We start from the raw sequence: 27,989 nt of genomic DNA on the forward strand, positions 1-27,989 counted from the left end.
GAAATCATCTATTGAAGATTCTGGATAAGATTAAATGTCTTTTTGTTTTTCTTTTGAAATGTATTACTCTAATTTGTATTACTCATTACAGTTCTAACATGGAGTTTGAGATGCTCCTATGCACTTTACTTTTGCTAGAAAGAATATAATATAAATGAAGTAATTTTAAAGTGATCACACAAGTACAATATCTAAATCTTCACTGTCTTCAGAATAGTTTCTTCTTACTTAACATTTTATTCATTACAGCATCCTGAAGAGATAGCTGAAAAAAGACTATTTGAATTAACATATTAATATCATTAGGCTACCTCTTTCTTCCTACCTCTTTTTCTCCATCCTCACAGAACCCTTTTTTTATATCGTTTTTTCCTTCTTTACTAGTTTTTATACACTTTTCAAACTTCTTGTTTTAACTAATAGTTGTTCCTCCTTCACTTACCTACTGAAATATCTGTCCACTGCTTTTAAAAGTTACTGTTTTTTTTCTTATTCATTGCTTCTTTGCTATATATTTGTTATTGTACATATCATATGATATTTTAGTTATTTGTTTGTTTTTCTTTTAGACTGTGAACTTGTTAAGACTTGTTTTACTGATTTTTTTGTATACTGATAGAATGCACAGTAACTGCTTGTTTAATGGATTAATGATTAAAGACTGTCAGACATTTAATGATTCTAATTGTATAGGACATATTGTGAGCTATATTAGATGCGAACTCATCAAAAACTAGTTGGAAAGATTGCAGATACAGAAATTTAATTTTGTCAATATTTATGTTAGATATTCCTTAATATTTTTAAGCTTCCTAGCTCAGGAAAACATACTAGTTTGTAGAAATTACAAATAAATTTTCTTTCTACTTTTATTTTAGGAAAAACTGATAAAGTATGCAACAGACAGTGAAACAGTAGAACCTATTATCTCACAGTTGGTGACAGTGCTTTTGAAAGGTTGCCAAGATGCAAACTCTCAAGCTCGGTTGCTCTGTGGGGAATGTTTAGGGGAACTGGGGGCGATAGATCCAGGTCGATTAGATTTCTCAACAACTGAAACTCAAGGAAAAGATTTTACGTTTGTGGTAAGTAGTGGAAATTTGGAATGACAAAAGAGTTCTCTGTCCTATTGAGGTTTATATATTCCATTTACAAAGAACTATTCAGGTTATCCTTATCACCTAGAACCAGACAATTAGTTAACCTCTGAGTTTGTTTCTTAATACTGTTGCAGAAACCTTTAGCCAAAAGCAATGAAGTTTGAACCCCATCCAGGGTGTTATATTCTTGTAAATAAAGCTTCCAAATATAATAATGACAGTACTTAAAAAGCCTAATCAATTATTTAAATATTACTTTTTAATCATTATTGCTAGTGTTTCCATGGAAAACTAGTTTCCAGGATATTACAATAATAATGTTTTATAGTCATATGAGTTTGGGAAATCCATATAGAACAAAATTAAATGTGACTTTTTTTTTTAAAGTGACTTTTTATGTATCTGTGTGCATTGTGAATCTCTAAGAATATAGCTCCAAGAGTTATAATATATGAGTATATTAAAATTATTTCTTAGAGTTTCTCAAATGACTCTTTGGCTCTACAGAATGCAATGTAGGAGATGCCATGTATACGTTTTGCTTTTTGTGTGTGTGTGTGTGTGTGTGTGTGTGTGACAAAGTCTTGCTCTGTCAGCCAGGCTGGAGTGCAGTGGCACGATCTCAGCTTATTTCAAACTCTGCCTCCTGGATTCAAGTGATTGTCCTGCCTCAGCCTCTCGAGTAGCTGGGATTACAGGTGCGCACCACCACGCCTGGCTAATTTTTGTATTTTTAGTAGAGATGGGGTTTCACCATATTGGCCAGTCTGATCTTGAACTCCTGACCTCATGATCCGTCCTCCTTGGGCTCCCAAAGTGCTGGGATTACAGGTGTGAGCCACTGTGCCTGGCCTACATTTTGCTTTTTAAGGGTTAAAAAACCAACACTGCAAATTGTCAGAGATATGCAAAAGTTGAATAATTTTTTGTACACCTTAGAAATAGCCTAAAAACCTTTACATTTTGGCTTTGTAGCTACAGATTATATTGTAGTCTTAATACCAAACTTAGTTTGAACCTCACTGTCTTTTCCTTTGTCTAAGTTAAATTCACTTAGGCAGTTAAGTTAAATTCACCATGGAAGAAGCAATACACCTAAGAAAATTTATAGCAGTTATCCTGGAATTTTCTTTTTTTTTTCTAATTGAGACTGGAGTAGAAGATTCAAGCTTTGCCTATGGATTATTGATGGAGCTAACAAGAGCTTACCTTGCGTATGCTGATAATAGCCGAGCTCAAGATTCAGCTGCCTATGCCATTCAGGTAAGAGTGGATATAGTCATTACTGGCTTTAAATTGTTTAATTCAAATATGTTGTAAATTCTATACTTGTGAAACTCCTATTTGTTTTAATTCTCACTTTTATCAAAGTTATACAAGTTCATGATAAACATTTTAGAGTACAGAAGCATACCTCTTAAGCAATTATTATAGGTATAGTTACTTTCAAAATGTTTGTATGTATATACAAATATATACTACTGCCTCAGCTTTGTGACCTAAGTGAGTTACTTAAATCATTCTAGGCATTGAAATAAATGTCCTAAGGACGTTCACAGCTCTAAAACTATAAAATTCTGTTTATTTTTCTATGTATAAGCATAACTCAGAGACAGTATGGGTTCAGTTCCAGACCACCACAATAAAGCAAGTATCTCTATAAAGCGAGTTACATGAATTCTTCGGTTTCCCAGTGCATATTAACGTTATGTTTACACTATACTATAGTCTATCAGGTATGCAATAGCATCATGTCTAAAAACCAGTGTACATGCCTTTATTTAAAAAATACTTTGTTGCTTAATAATGCTAACCATCATCTGAGCCTTCAGCAAGTCATAATGGTTTTGCTGGTGGAAGATTTTGCCTCAGTGTTGATGGTGCTAATTAATTACGGTGGTAGTTGCTGAAGGTTGGGATGGCTGTGGCAATTTCTTAAAAAAAATCAGACAATGAAGTTTGCCACATCAGTTGCCTTTCATGAAAGGTTTCTCTGTAGCCTGTGATGCTGTTTGATACCATTTTCCCCATAGTAGAACTTCTTTCAAAATTTGAATGAGTCCTCTCAAACCTTGCCACTGCTTAGTCAACTAAGTTTTTGTAATGTTCTAAATCCTTTGTTGTCACTTGAACAGTGTTCACAGCATTTTGAGTGGAACCACAGTAGATTCCCTCTCCAGAAACCACTTTCTTTGCTTATAAAAAAACTCCTCATCCAGTCAAATTTTATCATGAGAAGGCAGTAATTCAGTCCTATCTTCAGGCTCCACTTCTAACTCTAGTTTTCTCGCCGTTTTTATCACCTCTATACTTAGTTCCTCCAGTGAAGTTTTGAGCCTCTCAAAGTTATCCAGGAGGGGTTGGAATCAACTTCTTTCAAACTCCTGTTATTGTTGATAGATATTTTGACTTCTCATGAATCATGAATGTTTTTAATGATGTCTAGAATAGTGAATTCTTTCCAGGAGGATTTCAATTTACTGTGCCCAGATCCATCAGAGGAATTACTGTGTGTGGCCTCTATAGCCTTATAAAATATATTTCTTTAAGTAATAAAACTTGAAAGTCAAAATTACTCCTTGATCTATGGGCTGCAAAATGGATGTTGTGTTAGCAGGCACGAAAACAACATTAATATCCTTGCACAGCTCCATCAGAGCTCCCAGGTGACAGGTACCTTGTCAGTGAGCAGTAATATTTGGAAAGGAATCTTTTATTATGACCAGTAGGTCTCAACAGTGAGCTTAAAATATTCAGTAAACCATGCTGTAAACAGATGTGTTGTCATTCAGGCTTTGTCACTGCATTTATAGAGCACAGGCAAAGTAGATTTCACATAGTTTTTAATTTTTTAATTTTTTTTACTTTTATTGTTCTAATTTTCAATTTTTGAGTATATAGTAGATGCATATATTTAGATTTAGGCTAATTCCTAACAGCCCTAGGATGTATGGAATCATCAATGAGCATTGACTTCAATTTAAAGTCACCAGTTGCATTAGCCCCTAACCAGAGAGTTATTAACCTATCCTTTGAAGCTTTGAAGCCAGGCATTGACTTCTCTCTAGCTGTGAAAGTCCTGGATAGCATCTTCTTCCAACAGAATAGAATGATTTTAGCTAGATCTTCTGGATAACTTGCTGCAGCTTCTCTATCAATAGTTGCTTCTTCATCTTGCACTTTTATGTTATAGAGACAGCTTCTTTTCCTTAAATCTCATGAACCAACCTCTGTTTGCCTTAAACTTTTTGTTTTTTTTGTTTTTTAAGAAGTGCCCCTTGAGTCGTATCACTTCAAACTTTTTTTCTGTAGCTTATTCTCCTCTCTCAGATTTCATAGAATTGGAGAGAACTAGGGTTTTTCTTTGGATTAGACTTTGGCTTAAGGGAATGTTGTGACTAGTTTCATCTTTTATCCAGACCACTAAAACTTTATGTCAGCAATAAGACTGTTTCTCTTTCTTATATTTGATGTATTCATTGGAGTAACACTTTTAATTTCCTTCAAGAACTTTTTCTTTGCATTTATACTTGGCTGTTTGGTGCGAGACACCTAGCTTTTGGCTTGTCTAGGTTTTTGACATGCCTCCTTTAGTAAGCTTAGTCGTTTCTAGCTTTTGATTTAAAGAGAGAGATGTGTGATTCCTCCTTTCATATGAATACTTAGAGGCCACTGTAAGATTATTAATTGGCCTAATTTCAATATTGTTATGTCTTTGGGAATATGAAGTCCCAGGGAGAGGGAGAGGGACAGAACGGCTGGTCAGTGGACTGGTCAGAACACACAAGACATTTATCAATTAGGATCACTGTCTTATATGGGCACAGTTTGTGGAGCCCCAAAGCAATTATAACAGTAACATCAAAGATCACTGATCACATATCACTATAACAGATATAGTAATAATGAAAAAGTTTGAAATATTTTGAGAATTACCAACATGTGACACAGAGACATGAAGTGAGCATATGTTGTTGGAAAATTGGTATTGATAGATTTAGTCCATGCATAGTGGCCACAAACCTTCTATTTCTTAAAAAAAAAAACAAAACTCAGACCAAAAAAAAAAAAACAGCATCTGTGAAGCACAAATCAAGCGAAGTGCAATAAAATGAGTTATGGCTGTATTTTAATAACTAAAATATGTAGAACATTGATGAAGATAAAGCATTATCTGCTTCACTGTGGACTGACAAATGTAAAATATGTATTTGTAGGAGTTGCTTTCTATTTATGACTGTAGAGAGATGGAGACCAATGGCCCAGGTCACCAATTGTGGAGGAGATTTCCTGAGCATGTTCGGGAAATACTAGAACCTCATCTAAATACCAGGTATGCAGGCTTATTTAATGTATTTTCATAAAATTGTTTTTATATAAAAATTAATGTATGAATTTTTGGCCAGGCGCAGTGGCTCACGCCTGTAATCCCAGCACTTTGGGAGGCAGAGGCGGGCAGATCACAAGGTCAGGAGTTCAAAATCAGCCTGACCAACATGGTGAAACCCCATCTCTACCAAAAATACAAAAATTAGCCGGGCGTAGTGGCGCACACCTGTAATCCCAGCTACTTGGGAGGCTGGGGCAGGAGACTCGCTTGAACCCAGGAGGCAGAGGTTGCAGTGAGCCAAGATCGTGCCATTGCATTCCAGCCTGGGCGACAGAGTGAGACTTTGTCTCGGAAAAAAAAAAAAAAAAATTCGATTTTTGATGTAGTTTTTTAACATTAAAAGTGTTTTAATATCTCCTTATATGTATTTTTCACTATGATTTATGCTTATAATTTGTCTAGATGAGAAGTGCAGTCTGCTCATTGGGTTAAATTCTACAACTTTAAATATTCAGATAAATGTATTAAAGTTAAAAGGATTGATTTTAAAAAATTCAACGGTCGGTAGTAAATTGAAAGAATGTACTTTAAGCTGAATGTGAGTTGAATTCTTTGATAGGTATAATTAATACAGAAATTTAAAGTTTAAAGCTAGTCAGAAAGCCTTTAATAAGCCCAATTAAAGATTTTCATTACTCCCAGTTTCTCCTCATGAATATATTTTCACCCTCTACTTTTAAAAAAGTGTATTTAATCTCTTAAAAAATTTAAATGACTTTGTTAGGACTGATGAAATATGCAAGATTACATGCAAAATCATGAAGCATTTTATATTTTTTAAAAATCCATACAAGTATAAATTATTTCTATTTAGAAACTATACTTTTTGGTACCCTAGGTACCCATGCACATTAGATACTTGACTTTGGACAAATAACTTATTTGAACCTTAGACAGTGCCTAGACTTATCCTAAAATTCTTTATAAAAGCCCCGAGGTATGTATATTTATTTCCTAGATAATTTTTTATACTTAGAAATCTTTTAAACATCATTTTATGTTGTATGACTAGCATTATTAAAGAAGTGACTATTTAGCATTATTATTATTAGCCTTATTAAAGAAGAATTATTACTGTTATTATTATTTTTGAGACATAGTCTCACTCTGTTGCCCAGGCTGGAGTGCAGTGATGCGGTATCAGCTCACTGCAGCCTCTGCCTCCTGGGTTCAAGCGATTCTCCTGCCTCACCCTCCCAAGTAGCTGGGATTACAGGCATGCGCCACCATGCCTGGCTACTTTTTGTATTTTTAGTAGAGATGGAGTTTCATCATGTTGGCCAGGCTGGTCTCTTGGCCTCAAGTTACCTGCCTACCTGGGCTTCCCAAAGTGCTGGGATTACAGGCATGAGCCACTGCACCTGGCCGCTATTAGCATTATTTAAAAAGTAAAGTAAAAGACTAAAGTTAAAATTTGGATTTTCGTTTTTGAGGACTCCATACTTCCCCCATTTTCTTAGTCTGTATTTTGTATAGCACCTGTAGAGGTCAAAACATTTCTGTAATCTACTGGAAGGTTTATGGCCTTTAGAGTCATAAGTTACAAGCTTAGGTTTGAATAAGTTATAGGCTTAGGTTTGAATGTTGGCTTTGCATTTGCTAGCTCTGAAGTCTTGGGCAAGTTATTTAACATTTCCAGGTTTTAATTTTTTAATTTTGAAAACATGGATAATTTTACCCACTTTGATGGTTATTGTTAGGAATAAAGGAGATAATATTAAAAAGTACTTAGCAAGTTTTTGGGGGCAGAATTTGTGAGGCTGGCTATCATCTACTTCATAAGAAGTAGAAGCCAACGTTTCTGCCTACTTGTTTTCTTTTTTTCATAGGAAGCAACTTTTAAGTGGTCGCTTAAAAGTGTGATCTTAACAAAGCAATGAAAATTCTTTTGGTCTTTAGCTTTTATACCTGAGCAGTTAGAATAACCTCTTGAATGGTTCCTCAATGATGGAAGTTAGGAGATTCACCTAGTTGGGATCTGCTTGTTGAAACTGAAGCCACATAAAATTAAGAGGTTGATAGAGCGCATTTTCAATAGCGTTGATTCCCTTTTGTATGAAACACTAAAATACTAGGTTAGCCTGTAGCTCAATTTTATAGCTTGGACTGCTTGATATTTACTCCAGAGGACCTAGGGAAATACAGAATTTCTTAAAAGCATATTCATATTTTTGCTACCTTTATACTCCATACTTTATGTTTTTTTTTTTTCCTTTAATTCAGGCTCTTTATATGTAATCACTAAATGTGGATTAAAGGATGACTGTATTTGGGAGATTGAAATTTAGAACCAGACAGAACAACTGCAGTTCAAAATTGCCATAGAAATAACTTTAGGAGAAAACATCAGGATGTGACTAGGCAGAACCTGGCTTGTATCCCAGTATCAGTAGTTTTCTAGCTAAGTTTACTATAATTTTGAAAAAAATCATCTAGAGAACTATACTCGTGATAATTCAAAATAGGGATTTGAATTTTTTTTTCCTGGTTTAGTGTGATGGTTAACTGAGAGATTATTGGATTTTTCAACTGTTAGAAACTTGGAATACAGTGAAATTTTATATACATATAAAATTTGGGTATAAAACTTTGGGTATAGGCATTTATTTATTATTTCCGAAGCTTTTATTGGTGAGTTGAGAGAAACCCATGCCACTGAAAAAATCCTACACATGGGTAGCTGTAAGATGAGAGCTCTCTGAACGTGTTTAAATGTTAATGCTGAGGAGCAAATAGAAAGGGCCATGTTGAAGTAATGTGAGAGAGAAGTGATAGTTGGTATAGTAAGGACCCCAAGGAGCATCTAGAATGGGAGAGCCATGGCCCTTACAGGGAATTAGAAGGAGTAAGATCTCTCTCTTTTTTTTTTTTTTTTTTTTGCAATAGGGAAAGATAAAATAATGGATGGAACACAGCTAAGTTTACAGATTTCATTGCGGGAAGCAATGATTTTGTTTTTACTCTGAAGTAGGAGGTATAGGAGATGACCTCACTGGCTGAAAGTGGCAATGGATTTGGTGTAGGTAACTTTAGGAGGGTGGTGATGGTTTGAAATAGTCACTGGAAAACAGAAGAGAGCCATAATGAAAACTTAGAAGGAATTCTGTAACTTTAGCGGCCCACTGACATTGAAGACTAAGAATACATAGTAGTACTAATCTTATAAGTGGGTTAGTGATTTTCCTGTATCGGTGCAGTGGCCTGAGTATTATTTCAGTAAAGGCAAATATTTAGACTGATTCAAGGTTGAGAGGTTAGCAGATGAATACTGCTGGAAAAGACAGTGTGGTGATGGAGTGGGTAGATGATATTGATGTTACCAAGAGAATGCTAGAAGTGAAGGACCATACAGACTAAGATGGTTGTGGAAAGAGGCAAAGAGATGGGGGTGTCATAGATCAGGAGAGCTTAGCAGGGTCACAAAACAGAAGATCTCAACAAGAGAGAATGGATGTGCTGGAATTACTGGGTGAAAAAACTGGAAATTTAGGAAACTATGACCATACAATGAGGTGTCTAAATAATTGATTTTGAAGTGAAGAAATTCTTTGAATTAGCATGGGAGCCCTGATAATTCCTGAGCCTGATGAGTAGAGGAGAAAGTCATTGGAAAGTTTTGAGCTTAATTAAGTGTTCCAGCTAGACACTGAAGTCACCCAGGATGATAATAACACTGGGGAAGAAAGAAAACCCTGAGCAATGTTCTAAAGTTATCAGTGAGTTTGGTAATCAGTGACTTGAGTAGTTGCCCATAATGAGGATTAGAAAATAGTATACCTGGGTGGCTTGAACTTCAAAGGAACAGGTTTTTCTTATATAAGAATAAAGTTGGAAGGATCTGAGGAAGACGAGGGGGCAAACTCGAATCCTTAAAAGTACTTTAGATGTGCAAGAATGATCTACCTCACCCCTAAGAAGGATGCTGGAAAAAGGTAAGCAGATTGCGGTAAAGGCAAGGCAGTACTACAGTAGTCACTGAAGAAGTTGCTGTAATTTACTAAAATTCTAAACAGGTGGATTTATCTTTTTAATAAACAAATTTTCAAAATTACAGATACAAGAGTTCTCAGAAGTCAACCGATTGGTCTGGAGTAAAGAAGCCAATTTACTTAAGTAAATTGGGTAGTAACTTTGCAGAATGGTCAGCATCTTGGGCAGGTTATCTTATAACAAAGGTAAGAAACCCTGTTCAGTTTGTTCACTGAACAGAAATTTTAAAGGAAACCAGAACATCTATCTGAATGCATAGTACACACACAATAGTCATTGAAGTGTTTGTGCTGATAATCATAGAAATTTTTGAAGAAAATGTTTACTAATAGAGAATAATAGTTTCTGAGTGAAAAGTAATTGTTTCACCAAGAAAATTACTATAGTCTTAATGTGTGTGCAAAATTGCATTATGTTTGTTCCTTTTATATTGTAAAATAATACTGTGTAAAAGGATGTAAATGCTATGTCAGAGTTTTTTACATAATAAAAAGACATTCAATAAAGAGATATATTATACTCTAATGGCATTTCTAAAAGAAGTTATATTATCTGAACTTCCTCTAAAATAAAAATAAAGATTTTTAAAATGTATTTTCATGGAAAAACAGGTATATTTCTATTTCCTTAATGAGAAGTTTTTACATGCTGGATAGACAAAAGGTACTCTGTGTTCTGAGAAAATGTTTACAGTATATTTAAAATTTATAATTTTTGTTTTTAATTCACATTTCTTTTTTTTTTTTTTGAGACTTAGTTTTGCTCTTGCCCCCAGACTGGAGTGCAGTGGTACGATCTCGGCTCACTGCAGTCTCGGTCTCCCGGGTTCAAATGATTCTCCCGCCTCAGCCTCCTGAGTAGCTGGAATTACAGGCATGAGCCGCCACGCCCGGCTAATCTTTGTGTTTTTTGTTGTTGTTGTTGAGAGGGAGTCTCTGTCGCCTAGGCTGGAGTGCAGTGGAGTGATCTCCGCACACTGCAAGCTCCGCCTCCCGAGTTCATGCCGTTCTCCTGCCTCAGCCTCCCAGGTGGCTGGGATTACAGGCGCCCGCCACCACGCCTGGCTGATTTTTTGTATTTTTTTTAGTACAGACGGGGTTTCACCGTGTTAGCCAGGATGGTCTCGATATTCTAATATCAGGTAATCTGCCCGCCTCTGCTTCACAAAGTACTGGGATTACAGGCGTAAGCCACCGTGCCCCGCCTTTAATTAACATTTCTGTTAGTGTTTTAAAATATCATTATACTAATTTGTAGTTGGTAACTTCAAGACATTTTCTCTTTTTTTTTTGGTGGGCGGGGGACGGAATTTTGCTGTGTCACCAGACTCGAGTGCAGTGGCGCAATCTCAGCTCACTGCAACCTCTGCCTCCCTGGTTTAAGGGATTATCCTGCCTCAGCCTCCCGAGTAGCTGGAACTACAGGCAACCGCCACCACACCAGCTAATTTTTTTGTTTTTGTTTTTTGTATTTTTACTAGAGACGGGGTTTCACCATGTTGGCCAGGATAGTCTGGATTTCTCGACCTCGTGGTCCACCCGCCTTGGCCTCCCAAATTGCTGGGATTACAGACATGAGCCACCGTGCCCGGCTGACATTTCTTTTTTTTAATGAATATACTGAAAATATAATGTGTGAAATGTGGAATACTGTTAACTATTTTCAGCTGTGGAATATTGTGAGGTTTTTTTTGTTGTTTTTTGGCTTTGTATTTGAAGAAAAAAATCTCTTTAAAATTTTATGAGTTCCACAGTGTTAGCAAATCAAAAGTTAAGTCATAACAACATTTGACTTCGACCCCAAATAATTTAATTAAAAAATTAATTAAATTTTTTTAAAATTTGGAAATGAATACTTGCCCTTGATAAATTATCTCGCATGCTAGTTTTTGACATTTAATCAATAGATTAAAGTGTGTTACTGTCTCTACACATTTTGAGTTTACAGGTTCGGCATGATCTTGCCAGTAAAATTTTCACCTGCTGTAGCATTATGATGAAGCATGATTTCAAAGTGACCATCTATCTTCTTCCACATATTCTGGTGTATGTCTTACTGGGTTGTAATCAAGAAGATCAGCAGGAGGTAAGATAAATCATCTTACTTGGTTTTTGAACATGTGAAACTTATTTTGTCCAATGTAATTCATATTAGAAAGACTACCTATTAGTAGGAAATGTAGATCTATGTATGGCTATGTATGTTCATTTACATATCTTTGCCTATTTGATGTGTGTATCCTTTTAATTGATAGACGTTCTATGTATATTCTAGCTACCAATTTGTTGCCAATTGCGTTTTCAAAAATTATTCCAACTTAGTCATTTTCTTTTTAACCTTTTCACCTTTTGCCATGCAGAAATTTTAAATGTAAATGCAAAATTTATACATCTTTTATAGATTATTAATTTTAAGCCTTTTATGTGATGCCTTTTATGTCATGAACTTCTTTGCTATATTTTCTTTTAATTCTTCTGTTTTTATATTGTCTTCAATTACTCTGAAATTAATTTTGCATATAGTGTGAGATATTACTGAAAGATTTTTTACTATTAACAAAGTTTCATTATCATTTATTGAATAATCTAGAATATTTTCAATTTTTAAAAATTTTCTTTAGTCTTTAGCATATTTTCTTTTTAGACTAATATTTGGATTGATTTAATTATAGATAAGAACAATAATGTATTATTGATCAATTGTGCTTTCTTTTTCTTTTTTTGAGACAGAGTCTCCCTGTATTGCCCAAGTTGGGGTGCAGTGGTGCTCTCGGCTCTCTGCAACCTCCACCTCCCAGGTTCAAGTGATTCTCCTGTCTCAGACTTCTGAGTAGCTGTGATTACACACATGTGCCACCATGCCTGGCTAATTGTTTTGTATTTTTAGTATAGACAGGGTTTCACCATGTTGACCAGGCTGGTCTTGACCTCAGGTGATTGGTCTGTCTCATCCTCCCAAAGTGCTGGGATTACAGGTGTGAGCCAACATGCCTGGCCGATTGTGTTTTTTCTTTTGAAAATTTTTGCCTTAGAATGGTTAGCTTTATATGTCATATAATCATTAAATGGTATTATATAGATATTATTATTAACTATAAAATGGTTCTCATAGGTTTATGCAGAAATTATGGCAGTTCTAAAGCATGACGATCAGCATACCATAAATACCCAAGACATTGCATCTGATCTGTGTCAACTCAGTACACAGACTGTGTTCTCCATGCTTGACCATCTCACCCAGTGGGCAAGGCACAAATTTCAGGCACTGAAAGCTGAGAAATGTCCACACAGTAAATCAAACAGAAATAAGGTAGACTCATTGGGTGAGTTATCACTTCTGTTTATTTTCTTTTTTTTTTTTAAACTATTCACCAATTAGCTGTTCCCTTTATCAGTTCTATAATTTAAGCGCTAGCTTAAAATATACCTTGTTTTGTCTTTGTTGTTGTTGTTATTGTTGTTGTTGTTTTGGAGACGGAGTTTCCCTCTTGTTGCCCAGGCTGGAGTGCAGTGGTGTATGACCTCGGCTCACTGCAATCTCTGCCTCCTGGGTTCGAGCAATTCTGCTGCCTCAGCCTCCCAAGTAGCTGGGATTACAGGCGCCCACCACCATGCCCAGCTAGTTTTTTTGTGTATTTTTAGTAGAGACAGGGTTTCGCCATATTGGCCAGACTGGTCTCGAACTCCTGACCTCAGGTGATCCATCTGCCTTGGCCTCCCAAAGTGCTGGGATTATACAGGCGTGAGCCACCGCACCCAGCCGTTTTGTGTATTTTTAAAATGGGTAATAGTGTGGCCTTTTCACTGAGAAGAAACAGTGAATTTATAGTCATAAGACCTTTCTCTCTTCTTACTCTCAGTTGGACAAGACACATATTTATTTTTTCTTTGTATAAAATGGGGTTAATATTTTTATTTTTATTTATTAATTTTTTTTGAGATGCAGGCTTGCTCTGTTGCCCAGGCAGGAGTGCAGTGGCAGGATCTTGGCTCACTGCAACCTCCACCTCCTGGGTTCAAGCAATTCTCCTGTCTCAGCTTTGTGAGTAGCTGGGATTACAGGTATGTGCCACCATGCCCGGCTAATTTTTGTATTTTTAGTAGAGACAGTGTTTCACCATATTGGCCAGGCTGGTCTCCAACTCCTGGCCTCAAGTGATCCACCCACCTCAGCCTCCCAAAGTGCTGAGATTACAGGCGTGAACCACCACACCTGGCCAAAATGGGGTTAATATTATCTCCCTTAGGAGATTGCTTTGAGGAATAAATGAGATGATGAAATTATAAAGTGTGAAATAAATGAGATGATAATATTGTTATTAACCTAATCCTCCATGTTAACATATTACATGCTCCCTCAGTTTGTGTGTGTGTGTGTGTTTGTGTGTGTGCACGTGTGTTTGTGTGTGTGTGTGTTTGTGTGTGTGTGTGTGTGTGTTTGTGTGTGTGTGTGTACTCTGGTCTTTGTCATTCTTCACTTGGAAAATATTCTTGGTAATCTTTTTCACATTTAAGTTTTACATTTCAAGGGAGATTTTAATTTTATTTATTTCCTGGCCTAAAGAGAAGCTATTTTTCACATTTAAGTTTTACATTTCAAGGGAGATTTTAATTTTATTTATTTCCTGGCCTAAAGAGAAGCTATTTCTCTTTATTTATTTTTCTTGTCTGTAGTAGTGTTTGGTATCCAGCCAGCTGTCCAGATATGCTTATATGCATTACTACACTACACCCTGCTATATCTTACCTTGCACTACTTTTTTTTCCTGTGATATTACAACTTTCACTAAGAAGAATCTTGATTTAAAAATGACACCTGCTAATTTGTTCCTATGGTATGAGCATTGATGAGAATTATATTCATCATACACTAATAGATATTCTTACTTTCTCTGAACCTTTTTTTTTTCATTCTTGCAATAAGTGGATGGTTATAATCTGGCTTTATACCTCAGCTGTTCTCATGGACATCAGGTGTTTTTCCTGCAGGCTTTCAGGCTAATTGAAAAACTAACTATCTAACAATCCTTAAAGAGGCCTTCCCCTTCCGTAATTCTCAATTTCTGAGCATCTCCCTCTTGTTGTTCTGTTGAAGCAGATACATTCCTGTTGTTAAGCAAAATAGTTTATCATTTTTCGAAAATTTTCTGGACTTGCCAGTAATTACCTGCTTTGGGGAATGTTTTCGTCTGGAATCTGGCTATTAATATATTTTTATATTTAACAATTAAATGTTTATTTTTAATGTTTTTTTTTGAGACCAAGCCTCTCTCTGTTGCCCACACTGGAGTGCAGTGGCGTGATCTTGGCTCACTGCAGCTTCCACTTCTGGATTCAAGTGATTCTTATGCCTTATGCCCAGCTAATTTTTTGTACTTTTAGTAGAGACAGGGTTTCACCATGTTGGCCAGGCTGGTCTCTAACTCCTGGGCTCAAGCAGTCCATCTGCCTCGATCTCCCAAAGTGTTGGAATTACAGGCGTGAGCCAGCACAGCCGGCCTGTTTGGTTTTATTTCTGCATGTCAAAATGGTACTGTAAAAGCAAACACTCTGTTATCACCATTTTCAGTGACAGTAGCTTTTTTTTTTTTTTTTTTTTTTTTGTGAGACAGAGTCTTACTCTGTAGCCCAAGCTAGATGGAGTGCAGGGGCACGATCTTGGCTCACTGCAACCTCCACCTCCCAGTCTCAAGCGATTCTTGTGCCTCAGCCTCCCAAGTAGCTGGGACTACAGGCGCACGCCATCATACCCAACTAATTTTTTGTATTTTAGTGGAGACAGGGTTTCACCACATTGCCCAGAGTGATCTCAAACTCCTGAACTCAGGCAATGCTTCGGCCTCCCGAAGTGCTGGGATTACAGGCGTGAGCCACTGCGCCTGGCCAAAATTCTAGCTTTTAAGAATAACATTTGTAATGGTTCAAAAGTACAATACCTTTAACATTTCTTTAACATTTTTGTAAGACCCCCATCTCTACAAAAAATACAAAAATTAGTGGGTGTGGTTGGTATGTGCCTGTAGTCCCAGGTTACTCGCAAGGCTGAAGTGTGGGGATCACTTGAGCCTGTGAGGTTGAGGCTATGGTGAGACAAGATCACACCACTGCACTCCAGCCTGGGCAGCAGAGCAAGACCCTGTCTCCAGAAAAAAAAAAAAAAATCATAATTTGAAATCATCTGCAAATTTTGATGGAAATAAGGTTTAAAATAAGATTATTTTAAATATAATCTGTTTAGAATATACTGCCTTAGGCCAGGCACGGTAGCTCACATCTGTAATCCTAGCACTTTGGGAGGCCGAGGCGGGAGGATCACTTGAGCTCAGGAGTTCAGGATCAACCTGTGCAACATAATGAGACCTCATCTTTGCAAAAAATACAAAACTTAGCCAGGCGTGGTGGCACATGCCTGTGGTCCCAGGTACTCTGGAGGCTGAGGCAGGATCACTTAAGCCCAGGAGGTGAAGGCGGCAGTGAACTATGATCGTGCCACTGCACTGCAGCCTACGTGACAGAGTGAGATCAAAATAAATTTTTTAAAGTAAATAAATAAAAAATAAAATATACTACCTTAATTATTTAAATTTTGAAGAAATTTGTTTCTTGTTTTCTACATGCTGTTATGAATCATTAAAATTTAGAAGTTTTAAATAACAATTTATAAACTAGACTGTCCTCATTTAGAAGTTTTTAATTTTTGTCTTTTTGTACACTCTTGAAAAATTATCCTAAAGTACTTGTGGTTTTACTTTGAAGGCACTTTTACTTTCAATTTCTATTTTAATTGGTGATACTGTACATTTGGCAACCAAGAAAAAATAGGTGGAAAAAAAAAGAATTCTAAACTTTAAAAAAGGTTATTTCCATAGTTCTGTACTTTCCCTACAAAATAGCTACATTTAATCATTTTTTATAGTCATCAAAAAATAGCTAATCTTGTATCTTTTGTATCATTATATCTTTTCAAAATATAATAATAGATTGATATTTAATCCTCACCAACAACATTGTAAGGAAGGCAAGACAGATACTAACGTTTTCCTTTTATAGGTAAAGAAATAGAGGCTCGGCCGGGCGCGGTGGCTCAAGCCTGTAATCCCAGCACTTTGGGAGGCCGAGACGGGTGGATCACGAGGTCAGGAGATCGAGACCATCCTGGCTAACACGGTGAAACCCCGTCTCTACTAAAAAAATACAAAAAATTAGCCGGGCGAGATGGCGGGCGCCTGTAGTCCCAGCTACTCGGGAGGCTGAGGCAGGAGAATGGCGTAAACCCGGGAGGCGGAGCTTGCAGTGAGCCGAGATCGCGCCACTGCACTCCAGCCTGGGTGACAGAGTGAGACTCCGTCTCAAAAAAAAAAAAAAAAAAAAAGAAATAGAGGCTCAATAAATTAAAAATTAAATGATTATCCAAAGAAAGGTAAGTTACAATGGCAGAGTTGGAGCAAGACTCTCTGAATAATTGTTCTGTTGTTAGTTACATTCTAAATATATCCTAATACATTCAGATTAATTTGTTTAGTGAAATAAATTGAACTTACTTAAACTGACACTTTTAAAGTTTTATCTTAAAAGTCTTTAATTACTCAACTTCTTTTTTTATGATCTAGTATCTACTGTGGATTATGAAGACTATCAGAGTGTAACCCGTTTTCTAGACCTCATACCCCAGGATACTCTGGCAGTAGCTTCCTTTCGCTCCAAAGCATACACACGAGCTGTAATGCACTTTGAATCATTTATTACAGAAAAGAAGCAAAATATTCAGGAACATCTTGGATTTTTACAGGTCTGAAGTTAATGTAGTGAATTTAATAATGAAAATTAATGTAGCCAGTCTTTTATGTTTGTGTTGTTCATTTTATTGATGCTATGCTTCGAAGCTTATAGATTAATGGGGAGAGATGAACATCAATTTGGTATGATATTTTAAGTATAGTAACACACATGTACCCTGAGGAAGAACAGATAACTCATCCATGTGGAATAGGGTGGGAGATGGAAGCGGATGAGCCAAGAGGTCAGGAATGGCTTCTTGGAGATGGTGTCTTAAAAAATGAGCAGTATAGGGAGGTAAGACATTATAAGCAGAGGCATCTCTGTGGAGTGTTTGAAAAGAGCATGGTATATGCCAAAGAGTAAAGTGTCAGTTTGGAATGGCAGAGGAAAGATCACAAATAATAGAGGACTTTTTAAGTTGCACAGACTTCTTGGAGGGTGTGAACTAGGGAAGTGTTATGGTCACAATGGGATTTTAGCTCAATGCCTGTGGCAGTTATGGAGGAGGAGTTTGGAAGGGCCACGATTCAAGGAATTACTCTTCTCTTTGTGAGAGTTGTGGTCCTGAATTTGGGAGTGAGTGATGGGGGAAGTGTTGGTTATGTCAGGTATCAGGCATGAAAATGCTGGTGAAATAATGATTTAGGCAATGTTATGATTGTGTAGGGAAGAAAAGAAAGTAAGAGCAAGCAGGTGAGGCGAATACAGTGGAATTAAATAAGAGCTTAAGATTGGTGGGCTTTTCAAATCAAAAAGCAAAGTGTGATAAAAGAACTAGAAAATTAGTAACTTGCAGTCTTAAGATAAATATTAGCCCCGTCCTGTCTTTGTGTTCCTCTTTGTCCAGCTTTAAGTCTATGGTTCATGGTTAAAATCGTTCCCTTAGAGTGATGCTCAACTTCTTGTCTTTTTCCCACTGCGTTGTACTCCCTTTGTAAAACTCCAACCATGTAAGCAGCTGGAGAAAAATTACACAGTGGGTGTTATAACTGGTTTCAGTTTAAGTTCATGATCTCAAACATCTTTAAAACTGCAGTACTCTAACATTACCTTCCGGCCTGCTGTGTTTCTCTAGTAAGGCTACTTTCCCACTTGTCGAGATGACTATCTCTTACCTTCACTTTGTTTCCCTGCTTCCAGCTGACGATCTTGCTTCATCATTCATTCGGAAAAATCTGCAAATGCACAGCATCTGCACCATATTCTTTTTCTTCCCTTCTGTTATTTTGTTTATTTGTTTATTTTGAGATGGGGTCTTGCTCTGTCACCTAGGCTGGAGTACAGTGTCATGATCTCGGCTCACTGCAACCTCCACCTCCCAAGCTCAAAGGATCCTCCCACCTCAGCCTCCCGAGCAGCTGGGACCACAGGCCTGCCACCACACCTGGCTAATTTTTTGTATTTTTAGTAGAGGTGGGTTTTTCCATGTTGCCTGGGCTGACCTCCTGACCTCAAATGATCTGCCTGCCTTGGCGTCTCAAAGTGCTGGGATTACAGGCTTGAGCCACTGTACCTGGCTTCTTCTGTTATTTTTAAGGAAGGATTTCTTCCTCTCAAAATTCAATCTTTCTACTTGTGTTCTCAATTTCAAGATATAACTTCTTCATATATTCCTTCTTTCTCTAGTGTAATTAATTTCTCTTTGGGAACCAGAGTATATAGAGCATATAGACATGTTCTGGTAAAGCCGTAACTTTTTATAATTCCCTTGATCTTACCTTCTCCTTTAGATACATCCCATCTCTCTGTTTCCAGAACTTCATAACCAGTTTTTGAAAGAATTGTCTAGTTTCCTTATACTGCAATCACTTCTTTGTTTTTTATTCACTCTTCCCATTTCGACAAGACTTCTCTTTTTCTTTTCTCTTGACACTATTATTGCTAAGAAAATTGGTGCCCACATGTTACTAAATCCAGTAAATTGTTCCCAGCCCTCATTTTCTTAACCTCAGTATCATTGACCATGCCGTTCTCATTAAGACATTTGCTTTTCTCCCATGGCTTCTGGGATATTTTATTCTCCAGTTTTCTTCCAAGTTTTCTTGCTTCTCCTGTTTCATTTGCCAGCTCTTCCTTGTTGATAAATGTAGAAACTCTAGTCTCTATCCTCAGCCTTCTTTTCTTCTTTATCCATTTCCTAGATCATCCCATTCTTTCTCATGTTGCGAGAGAATGTCTTTGTGCTAATTGATTCCTAAATTTTTATCTTTAGCTTGAATATCTCCTTTGAGCCCAGATTGCTGTCTTGGTTTTCTTAAAGGCATCTCAATAACAATATATTAAAAAGGTTATTTAAATTTTTAAAAATTTAAAAATTCAATAAAACTCTTATAAACTGTACTCAATAGAATATGTTATCATTTGGATCTAGACAGTTTTAGGATCCTGAGGTTCTTTATAATCCTTATGATCAATAACAGCTATTGATAGATTTGTAGTTAAGAGCAATAAGAATGTTGAGGGAATAGAATGTCTGGAAATAAGTTTATAATTTTACTGTGACTCTGCCATGAAACAAGTGCTTACTATTACTTTGAGGAAAAATTTCTCAAAAAATTGCTCTTTCAATATAAACAGGTGGTTTTATAGTTTTATTTCCAGTTGTATTTTTTTCTTGTTTTTGATTGTTTTTTAATCATTGAACAAAGAAATTGTATGCTGCTATGCATGAACCTGATGGAGTGGCTGGAGTCAGCGCAATTAGAAAGGCAGAACCATCTCTAAAAGAACAGATCCTTGAACATGAAAGCCTTGGTTTGCTGAGGGATGCCACTGCTTGTTATGATAGGGCTATTCAACTAGAACCAGACCAGGTAAGATAATAATTAAAAGGCAGCTGTAATGAAAATAGCCCTGAATAGGAACTCTGGAAACCTTAGTTTTGTTTTGTTTTGTTTTGTTTTGTTTTGTTTTGTTTTGTTTTGAGACAGAGTCTCACTTTGTCGGCCAGGCTGGAGTGCAGTGGCACGATCTTGGCTCACTGCAGCCTCTGTCTCCTGGGCTCAAGCAATTCTGTCTCAGCCTCCCGAGTAGCTGGAATTACAGGCGTGTGCCACCATACCACGTCCAGCCGAAACCTTAGTTTTAATACTGTTTCTATCAGTGTCACAGAGTGTCTGGAAAACTCTCTAAGCTTGAGTTTCCTAACAGATAAAATTAGAGACTTTACTAGATGATTTTAAAAATCCCTTCCAGGCCGGGTGCGGTGGCTCACGCCTGTAATCCCAGCAGTTTGGGAGACCAAGATGGGTGGATTGCCTGAGATCAGGAGTTCGAGACTAGCCTGGCCAACATAGTGAAACTCCATCTCTACTAAAAATACAAAAAATTACCTGGGCTTGGGGGTGGGCACCTGTAATCCCAGCCACTTGGGAGGCTGAGGCAGGAGAAATGCTTGACCCCAGGAGTTGGAAGTTGCAGTGAGCCGAGATCATGCCATTGCACTCCAGCCTGGGCAACGAGAGTGAAACTCCATCTCAAAACAAAACAAAAAAAATCCCTTCTAATACTATATTTGTATGACTTTAGAAATTCCCTAAATGAATGAGATTTATTATGGAGTATATCTGTATTAAAATGTTCATTTAATAACTCTAAAATGTATATATTTTTAGTTTGCTATTAAAAGTGTAAGCCATGGATCAATTTGTAGAAGGAGGGATTCTCCATAGCCTGAGAAAGATTTTCATATTTTATACATCTACCCCCATCCTACTCACCCACCTGCACGTCTCTAAAATGGTCCTGTACAATCACTGAGTTACAGTTAGTAATGGGAATAAGTTGTGTGTCTATTAGGATGGGAAAGGGGTTTAGAATCATTAATTTATAATCTTGCCTTAGATTCTTTCTAATTTTGGGATGATGGCTTCTGTCATATTTGACATGTTTCTCAGAAGCACAATATATAAGTTCTTTATTTTTCACAATCTTATTTTCGTTTTAAAGGATAGTACCTAATCCTCTTTAACTTTTTGGTTGCTAAAGCCTGAAATCCAAATCCATATTGAAAACATCAGGACCTTTGAGCTTGAATGTTTATGTGAGAAATATGACAATCTCTAAACAGAATATCAAAGATATTAGATATTTTTAATATTGGATCTGAACCAAAAAGTAGTCCAAATCTGGAAAAATATAATAACTTCAATCTGAGATTTTCTAGGTTGTCTACATTTATTTATGTTACTTTAAATGTGTTAGGACTGTGATGGGGGTCCTGCATGTAAGTAAGAAAGTCAATTGTTAAATTAAGAAAGGTGTAGCTGGGCATGGTGGCTCATGCCTATAATCCTAGCACTTTGGGAGGCTGAGGCAGGAGGATCTCTTGAGCCCAGGAGTTTGAGACCAGCCTGGGCAACATGGCGAGACCCTGTCTCTACAAAAAATTTAAATAATAATAATAATAATAAAATAAGGGCAATAAAGTAAATAGTAATTTTTAAAGAATATCAGTTAAGCTATTTTTGGTCCCCAAACTATTATTGAAGTGATAATTGCTATTTTAAATATTTTTAAATTTCTAGATCATTCATTATCATGGTGTAGTAAAGTCCATGTTAGGTCTTGGTCAGCTGTCTACTGTTATCACTCAGGTGAATGGAGTGCATGCTAACAGGTAATATTTTATAAAATAATGATTTTCTTTTGTTATTTTATCTGAATGGGAAATTTTTAATTAGTGAATTGTGTAACTTAATGTTTAGTAGAGTAATAAATGTTTTATGTGTTTTCATGGTATTGGAGATAAGCACCAAAATTTTTTTTTCCTCAAATTTTTCATAGTCAATCTACCACTTAACAGCTTCTATCTAAAGAGCCATCCTTGAATTAGATTTTCTTTAACACAAGGAACTTCTAGAACCCACCGGCTATTGATGAGGCTCATATGGGACTTCCTGGGCCTCAAAGGGCATCTATGCTCTGCTTACAGTATCAGTACCAGTTGTTTTCCGTGCTAGAGGTGGGAGAGCGAACTTTGTGACTGATTGATGGAATACCACTGTGGACTGTGTGCACTGATTTTACCCTAAATGATTGATGAATGTGAAAGCAGCCTTCCTTTCCCAAAGATGGTGGGTTTATTATTGAAAATCAAATTATACAAAAAATAATACATATGTGTGGCAAAAAATTAAGGCTGAGTAGTTCTTCTAGTCTGGAGATTAAATGTGGAGATTAGCACACTGCTCTTGAAGCTGCTTTGCTGTGAGAGCTGAAAGCTGTATTCCTTGATTTATTCATCAGACTCTAAATAGCTATTCTGAGCAGTAAAATCTGGTCAAAAGGGAATGGGATCTCAGTTAGCCAAAGAATATACAGGCCACTGTTTTTGGACTACTCTGAAGCCACCTTTTTCTTTTTTTTCAACTTTTATTTTAGATTCTGGGGCTACATGTGCAAGTTAGTAACAAGGGCATATTACGTGATACTGAGGTTTAGGATACAATTGAACCCGTCACCCAGATAGTGAGCATAGTACCCAAAAGATAGTTTTTCAACTCTTGCCTCCCTCCCTCCCCCACCCCTTGTAGTCCCCAGTGTCTGTTGTTCCCATTTTTGTGTCCATGTGTACCCAATGTTTAGCTCCCATTTTATTCTTTTTTATAGCTGCATAGTATTCCATTATGTATATGTGCCACATTTTCTTTATCTAATCCACCATTGATGGGCACTTAGGTTGATTTCATGTCATTGCTATTGTGAATAGTGCTGCAATGAACATACGAGTATATGTATCTTTTTGGTAGAATGAATTATTTTCCTTTGGGAATATACCCAGTAATGGGATTGCTGTGTGTTCTATTTTCAGTTCTTTGAGAAATCTCTAAACTGCTTTCCACAGTGGCTGAACTAATTTATATTCCCACCAACAGTGTGTAAGCATTCCCTTTTCTCTGCAACCCCTTCTACATCTGTTATTTTTTAACTTTTTAATAATAGCCATTCTGTGCTGGATGCGGTGGCTCATGCCTTTAATCCCAGCACTTTGGGAGGCCAAGGTGGATGTATCATTTGAGGCCAGTAGTTCGAGACCAGCCTGGCCAACATGGTGAAACCCCATCTCTACTAAAATAATACAAAAATTAGCTGGGCGTGATGGTGCACATCTATAATCGCAGCTACTTGGGAGGCTGAGGCAGGAGAATTGCTTGAACCTGGGAGATGGAGGTTGCAGTGAGCCGAGATTGCACCACTGCACTCCAGCCTGGGCAACAGAGGGAGACTCTGTCTCAAAATAATAATAGTAGCCATTCTGATTAGTGTGAGATGGTATCTCATTGTGGCTTTGATTTGCATTTCTCAAATAATTGTGATGATGAGCATGTTTTCATATGCTTGTTGGCTGCTTGTATGTCTTCTTTTGAGAAGTGTTTGCTCATGTCCTTTGCCTACTTTTTAATGGGATTTTTTTTTTGCTTATTGATTTATTTAAGCTTCTTATAGATTCTGAAGCCAGCCTTTTCTAAGTACTGTTTGTATAGGTTCCAAAACTGTGATTCATAAAGACTATCATTCTACAATGTCTAAGGGCAGAGAAGTTCACTGTTGGTCAGATGGTATCACAGTAGTGGAATTTATGAAATCACAGGAGAAGTTTTGCAGAAGTAGAGAAGGAATGCTTATATGTTTAGATGTGTTTCTCCTGATTAGTTGAGAGACTTTATGAATAGATAGATTACACAGATTTGGGAAAGAGTCATGGCTCAAATTGGGGTGTCAAATTTCTTTTTGATGTAGACTACACATTCAGACTCCTCTTTTCTTCTCTTTGGGTCTGGGATACATAGAGCCTCCTGATTTGGGTTGGGAAAGAGGCACGCGTCAATATTCAATGAAGGGGTGCTGTGTCATGGTGAAGCAAATGATTATGGATGGGGCATGTTTTTCTTGGGGTAATTTCTATTTGCATTAAGCAAATACTTTTCCTAAAATATTGACTGTGCTTACCCTATTTATCGTTCTTTTTAATGTACCCATTTATGTGGATACATTGTCACAGCCTGATCCTGATTGCCATTGGTACTTTTTGGTATAAGGCTTCTTGTGACACATCCCCTCTGTTATGTGTTATCCCATAGGTAATCTGTTATCCCACATTTGGATAACAAATACTGCCTAATTCTACTGAGATTTTTATCCTGAAATTTTTATATTTTGATGTCTGATGGTAAGCTTGTAGAGTCGTTCGAAATTGGACTTTTGAAAATTGCATTTCAGTTGTATTTCTTTAGCCTTATTCTAAACTGTTCTTGGTGGTGGTCGTAAATTTAGAAATTGGAACATACTCTAGCTGCTATTTTTAAAATTTTTTAAATTGAAACTTGTTAGATCACTTGTTATCTTTTCTTTATGTGTTTTTACTGTAATAAAAAGAGCAAGGAAAACTTTCGAGGATATTGATTCCAGCCTCTCTGTTACTTTGTTTATAATATGGATATATAGGTGCTGTATGCAGTGTTATTAGATTATTAAATGGAAAATTGTGCCTAGCCTAGGATCTAAACATATGGCAGAAATTCAGACAGTATGATTAATAAAAAAGAAACATGAGGAAAGCCTAGCTGTTTCTGTGTAGTCATGATCTCAAATATCACTGGTCATCCTAATGTCACCTAAGTAGAATGCTTAGAACAAAATAATTAGCCTATATCATACTGGTTTTGCAAACTCAAATTTTAAACTAACTGAAAGTAGTTCAGAAATAGGTATATATTTTAGGTAGCTAGTTTTATATACTTTGTTATGCCGTTGACAAATCATTGTAACTTTCTTTTGCTCTTGGTATTGTTCTAGATGCCTCCCAACTGTCCCTGAGTTATACCACTGGCCCCCCTGTATTTTTGTCTTAAATTTAATTTGGAATTCTAAGTTATTAGAACTGCTTATCTCTGAATTTATGTGTGTTCAGTTGGCTCTTTTTCTTCTTTGCTCTTTGTTCAAATTAAGCATGCAGCTATTTTTACAATGGGCTTAGTTATTATTCAGGAATTAACTCTGCTCTAATATATGGCACACTTTAATTTGTTGAAGAATGGTGTATCAGAAGTAATTAGTGAAAAAATATTTTTGAAGGATGGAAAGATTAAAATTTTCTGGGTAGTTGCTGGATAGAGATAATTATTTTGTATCTAAGAACAAAATATAATGCAAATTCAATAAATGTAATAAATAGAGATGTAAACCAATGAAAAATCTCTGAATGTCACTTTAAATAAATTAAAGTTTAGTTGATACGGGTTTCTTTTAATAGGTCCGAGTGGACAGATGAATTAAACACGTACAGAGTGGAAGCAGCTTGGAAATTATCACAGTGGGATTTGGTGGAAAACTATTTGGCAGCAGGTAAAATTACTTCTTAAAATATAAGCAGTTTTAGGCTGGGTGCGGTGGCTCACACCTGTAATCCCAGCACTTTGGGCAGCTGAGGCGGGTGGATCACGAGGTCAGGAGATCAAGACCATCCTGGCTAACACGGTGAAACCCCATATCTACTAAAAATCCAAAAAATTAGGGGGACGTGTGGCACACGCCTGTAATCCCAGCAACTCAGGAGGCTGAGGCAGGAGAATCGCGTGAACCTGGGAGGTGGAGGTTGCAGTGAGCTGAGATCGCGCCACTGCACTCCAGCCTGGGTGACAGAGTGAGACTCTGTCTCAAAGGAAAAAAAAAAAGCTGTTTTAATATGACATAAATATTCAGACTTAATTAACTTAGCAACATTCATACTTAATCTCTTAGCCTGTTTTATTTTTTTATTTTTATTTTTTTTTGAGACGGAGTCTCGCTCTGTCGCCCAGGCTGGAGTGCAGTGGCCAGATCTTGGCTCACTGCAAGCTCCGCCTCCCGGGTTCACGCCATTCTCCTGCCTCAGCCTCCCCAGTAGCTGGGACTACAGGCACCCGCCACCTCGCCTGGCTGGTTTTTTTGTATTTTTTAGTAGAGACGGGGTTTCACCGGCTTAGCCAGGATAGGATGGTCTCGATCTCGTGACCTCGTGATCCGCCCATCTCAGCCTCCCAAAGTGCTGGGATTACAGGCTTGAGCCACCACGCCCGGCCCTAGCCTGTTTTATGATTGCCTTGTTTAGTTGTTTAAAGTAGAATGAAACCAGGCTGGGCATGGTGGCTCACACCTGTAATCTCAGTGTTTTGGAAGGCTAAGATGGGAGGATTGCTTGAAGCCAGGAGCTCAAGACCAGCCTGGGCAAAATAGTGAGACTGTCTCTGCAAAAGATTTTTTATTTTTTTTTTTATTTTTTTATTTTTATTTTATTTTTTTTTTTTTTGAGACGGAGTCTCGCTCTGTAGCCCAGGCTGGAGTGCAGTGGCGCGATCTTGGCTCACTGCAAGCTCCGCCTCCCGGGTTCCCGCCATTCTCCTGCCTCAGCCTCCCGAGTAGCTGGGACTACAGGCGCCCACCATCTCGCCCGGCTAGTTTTTTGTATTTTTTAGTAGAGACGGGGTTTCACCGTGTAGACCAGGATGGTCTCGATCTCCTGACCTCGTGATCCACCCGTCTCGGCCTCCCAAAGTGCTGGGATTACAGGCTTGAGCCACCGCGCCCGGCCGCAAAAGTTTTTTTAAAAACTTGGCTGGGCATGGTGGGTCATGCCTGTTCACCTACTCTGGAGACTGAGGTGGGAGGATCATTGGACCCCAGAAGTTCAAGGCTGCAGTGAGCTATAATCATGCCATAGCCCTCTAGCCTGGACCACAGAGCCAGACTCTGTCTAAAAAACAAACAAACAAAAAGGAATGAAGCCCCCTGTTTGATATTTCAGCTGACCATTTTATCTAATGAAATAAAGCTGAGTCTTGGACCCAGCTGCCATGACATTTCTTGACTCTTCATTTGTTTTTCAGATGGAAAATCTACAACATGGAGTGTCAGACTGGGACAGCTATTATTATCAGCCAAAAAAAGAGATATCACAGCTTTTTATGACACATTGAAACTAGTGAGAGCAGAACAAATTGTACCTCTTTCAGCTGCAAGCTTTGAAAGAGGCTCTTACCAACGAGGATATGAATATATTGTGAGGTATTTTGGGGTTTCCATTTTTATATTCCTGGCCTGTAAATGTCACCTGACAGGATTGGAATTTTTTGATGAGTAAAAAATTAATAGAGTGTTTGGTATCATGCAAAGCTACACCAGATAGCTCTTTCATTCTTCTTACCTCGCAATTACCCTACAGTTAAAAAAAATTCTAACATACATCCTTTTAAGGAAAGACAACTATGAGATTAATGGAACACACAATAAAAAGAACTTATGTTTGTCCTCTTGTAATGTCATAGTTTGCTTTCTATATAACCAATTATAACATAGACTTCTATAGCACCTGGCACATTGGTGCTTGGTATTTATTCATTGTTTCCCTTTCCTTTTCATTTAGAAATGTGTTTGATATTTCCCCAAAAAATATAGGTATCACATTACTAGAAAGAAGATTAACTTTTAGAGGTGAGGAAGAAAATGTTGGAAAACATTTTAGGTCTGTGAATTCTACCTGAGGAAAAATGATAAACTAAATACTGTAATTAAAGTATAAGAAATTTATCACATAGCACATTTTTTTAAATTAGAAGAATTCGCTATATTTAGTATCAACCCGTTTGGTGATATCTTAAGGAAACTAGAGATTGGACCACTGAGTTTAATTCTGTTCTGTAGCTACTCAGCTATATCCTTGTGCCTTGAACACTGAGTCATAGACACTGACTG

The 27,989-nt window shown here is 37.2% G+C and overlaps 1 protein-coding gene across 3 annotated transcripts in view; it reads left to right on the forward strand.

Moving 5' to 3' along the window:
• The window catches only part of ATR (ATR serine/threonine kinase), a 121,659-nt gene that overhangs the window by 50,445 nt on the left and 43,225 nt on the right, over nt 1-27,989 (forward strand). For all 3 annotated transcript variants that reach the window (XR_004437311.1, XM_033212418.1, XM_033212419.1), the window contains exons 22-32: nt 879-1,085; nt 2,250-2,363; nt 5,318-5,433; nt 9,545-9,665; nt 11,428-11,565; nt 12,592-12,802; nt 17,090-17,268; nt 19,907-20,071; nt 21,785-21,876; nt 25,513-25,604; nt 27,125-27,302. Coding sequence is in view for 2 of the 3 variants with exons in the window: in XM_033212418.1 (XP_033068309.1) it covers nt 879-1,085; nt 2,250-2,363; nt 5,318-5,433; nt 9,545-9,665; nt 11,428-11,565; nt 12,592-12,802; nt 17,090-17,268; nt 19,907-20,071; nt 21,785-21,876; nt 25,513-25,604; nt 27,125-27,302 (1,613 nt within the window). In the remaining variant the exon portion in view is untranslated. The remainder of the gene's footprint in view (nt 1-878; nt 1,086-2,249; nt 2,364-5,317; nt 5,434-9,544; nt 9,666-11,427; nt 11,566-12,591; nt 12,803-17,089; nt 17,269-19,906; nt 20,072-21,784; nt 21,877-25,512; nt 25,605-27,124; nt 27,303-27,989) is intronic.

This window comes from Trachypithecus francoisi, unplaced genomic scaffold (assembly GCF_009764315.1).
Source record: "Trachypithecus francoisi isolate TF-2019V2 unplaced genomic scaffold, Tfra_2.0 Lachesis_group0, whole genome shotgun sequence".
In the NCBI taxonomy this organism is placed as follows: Eukaryota; Metazoa; Chordata; class Mammalia; order Primates; family Cercopithecidae; genus Trachypithecus; species Trachypithecus francoisi.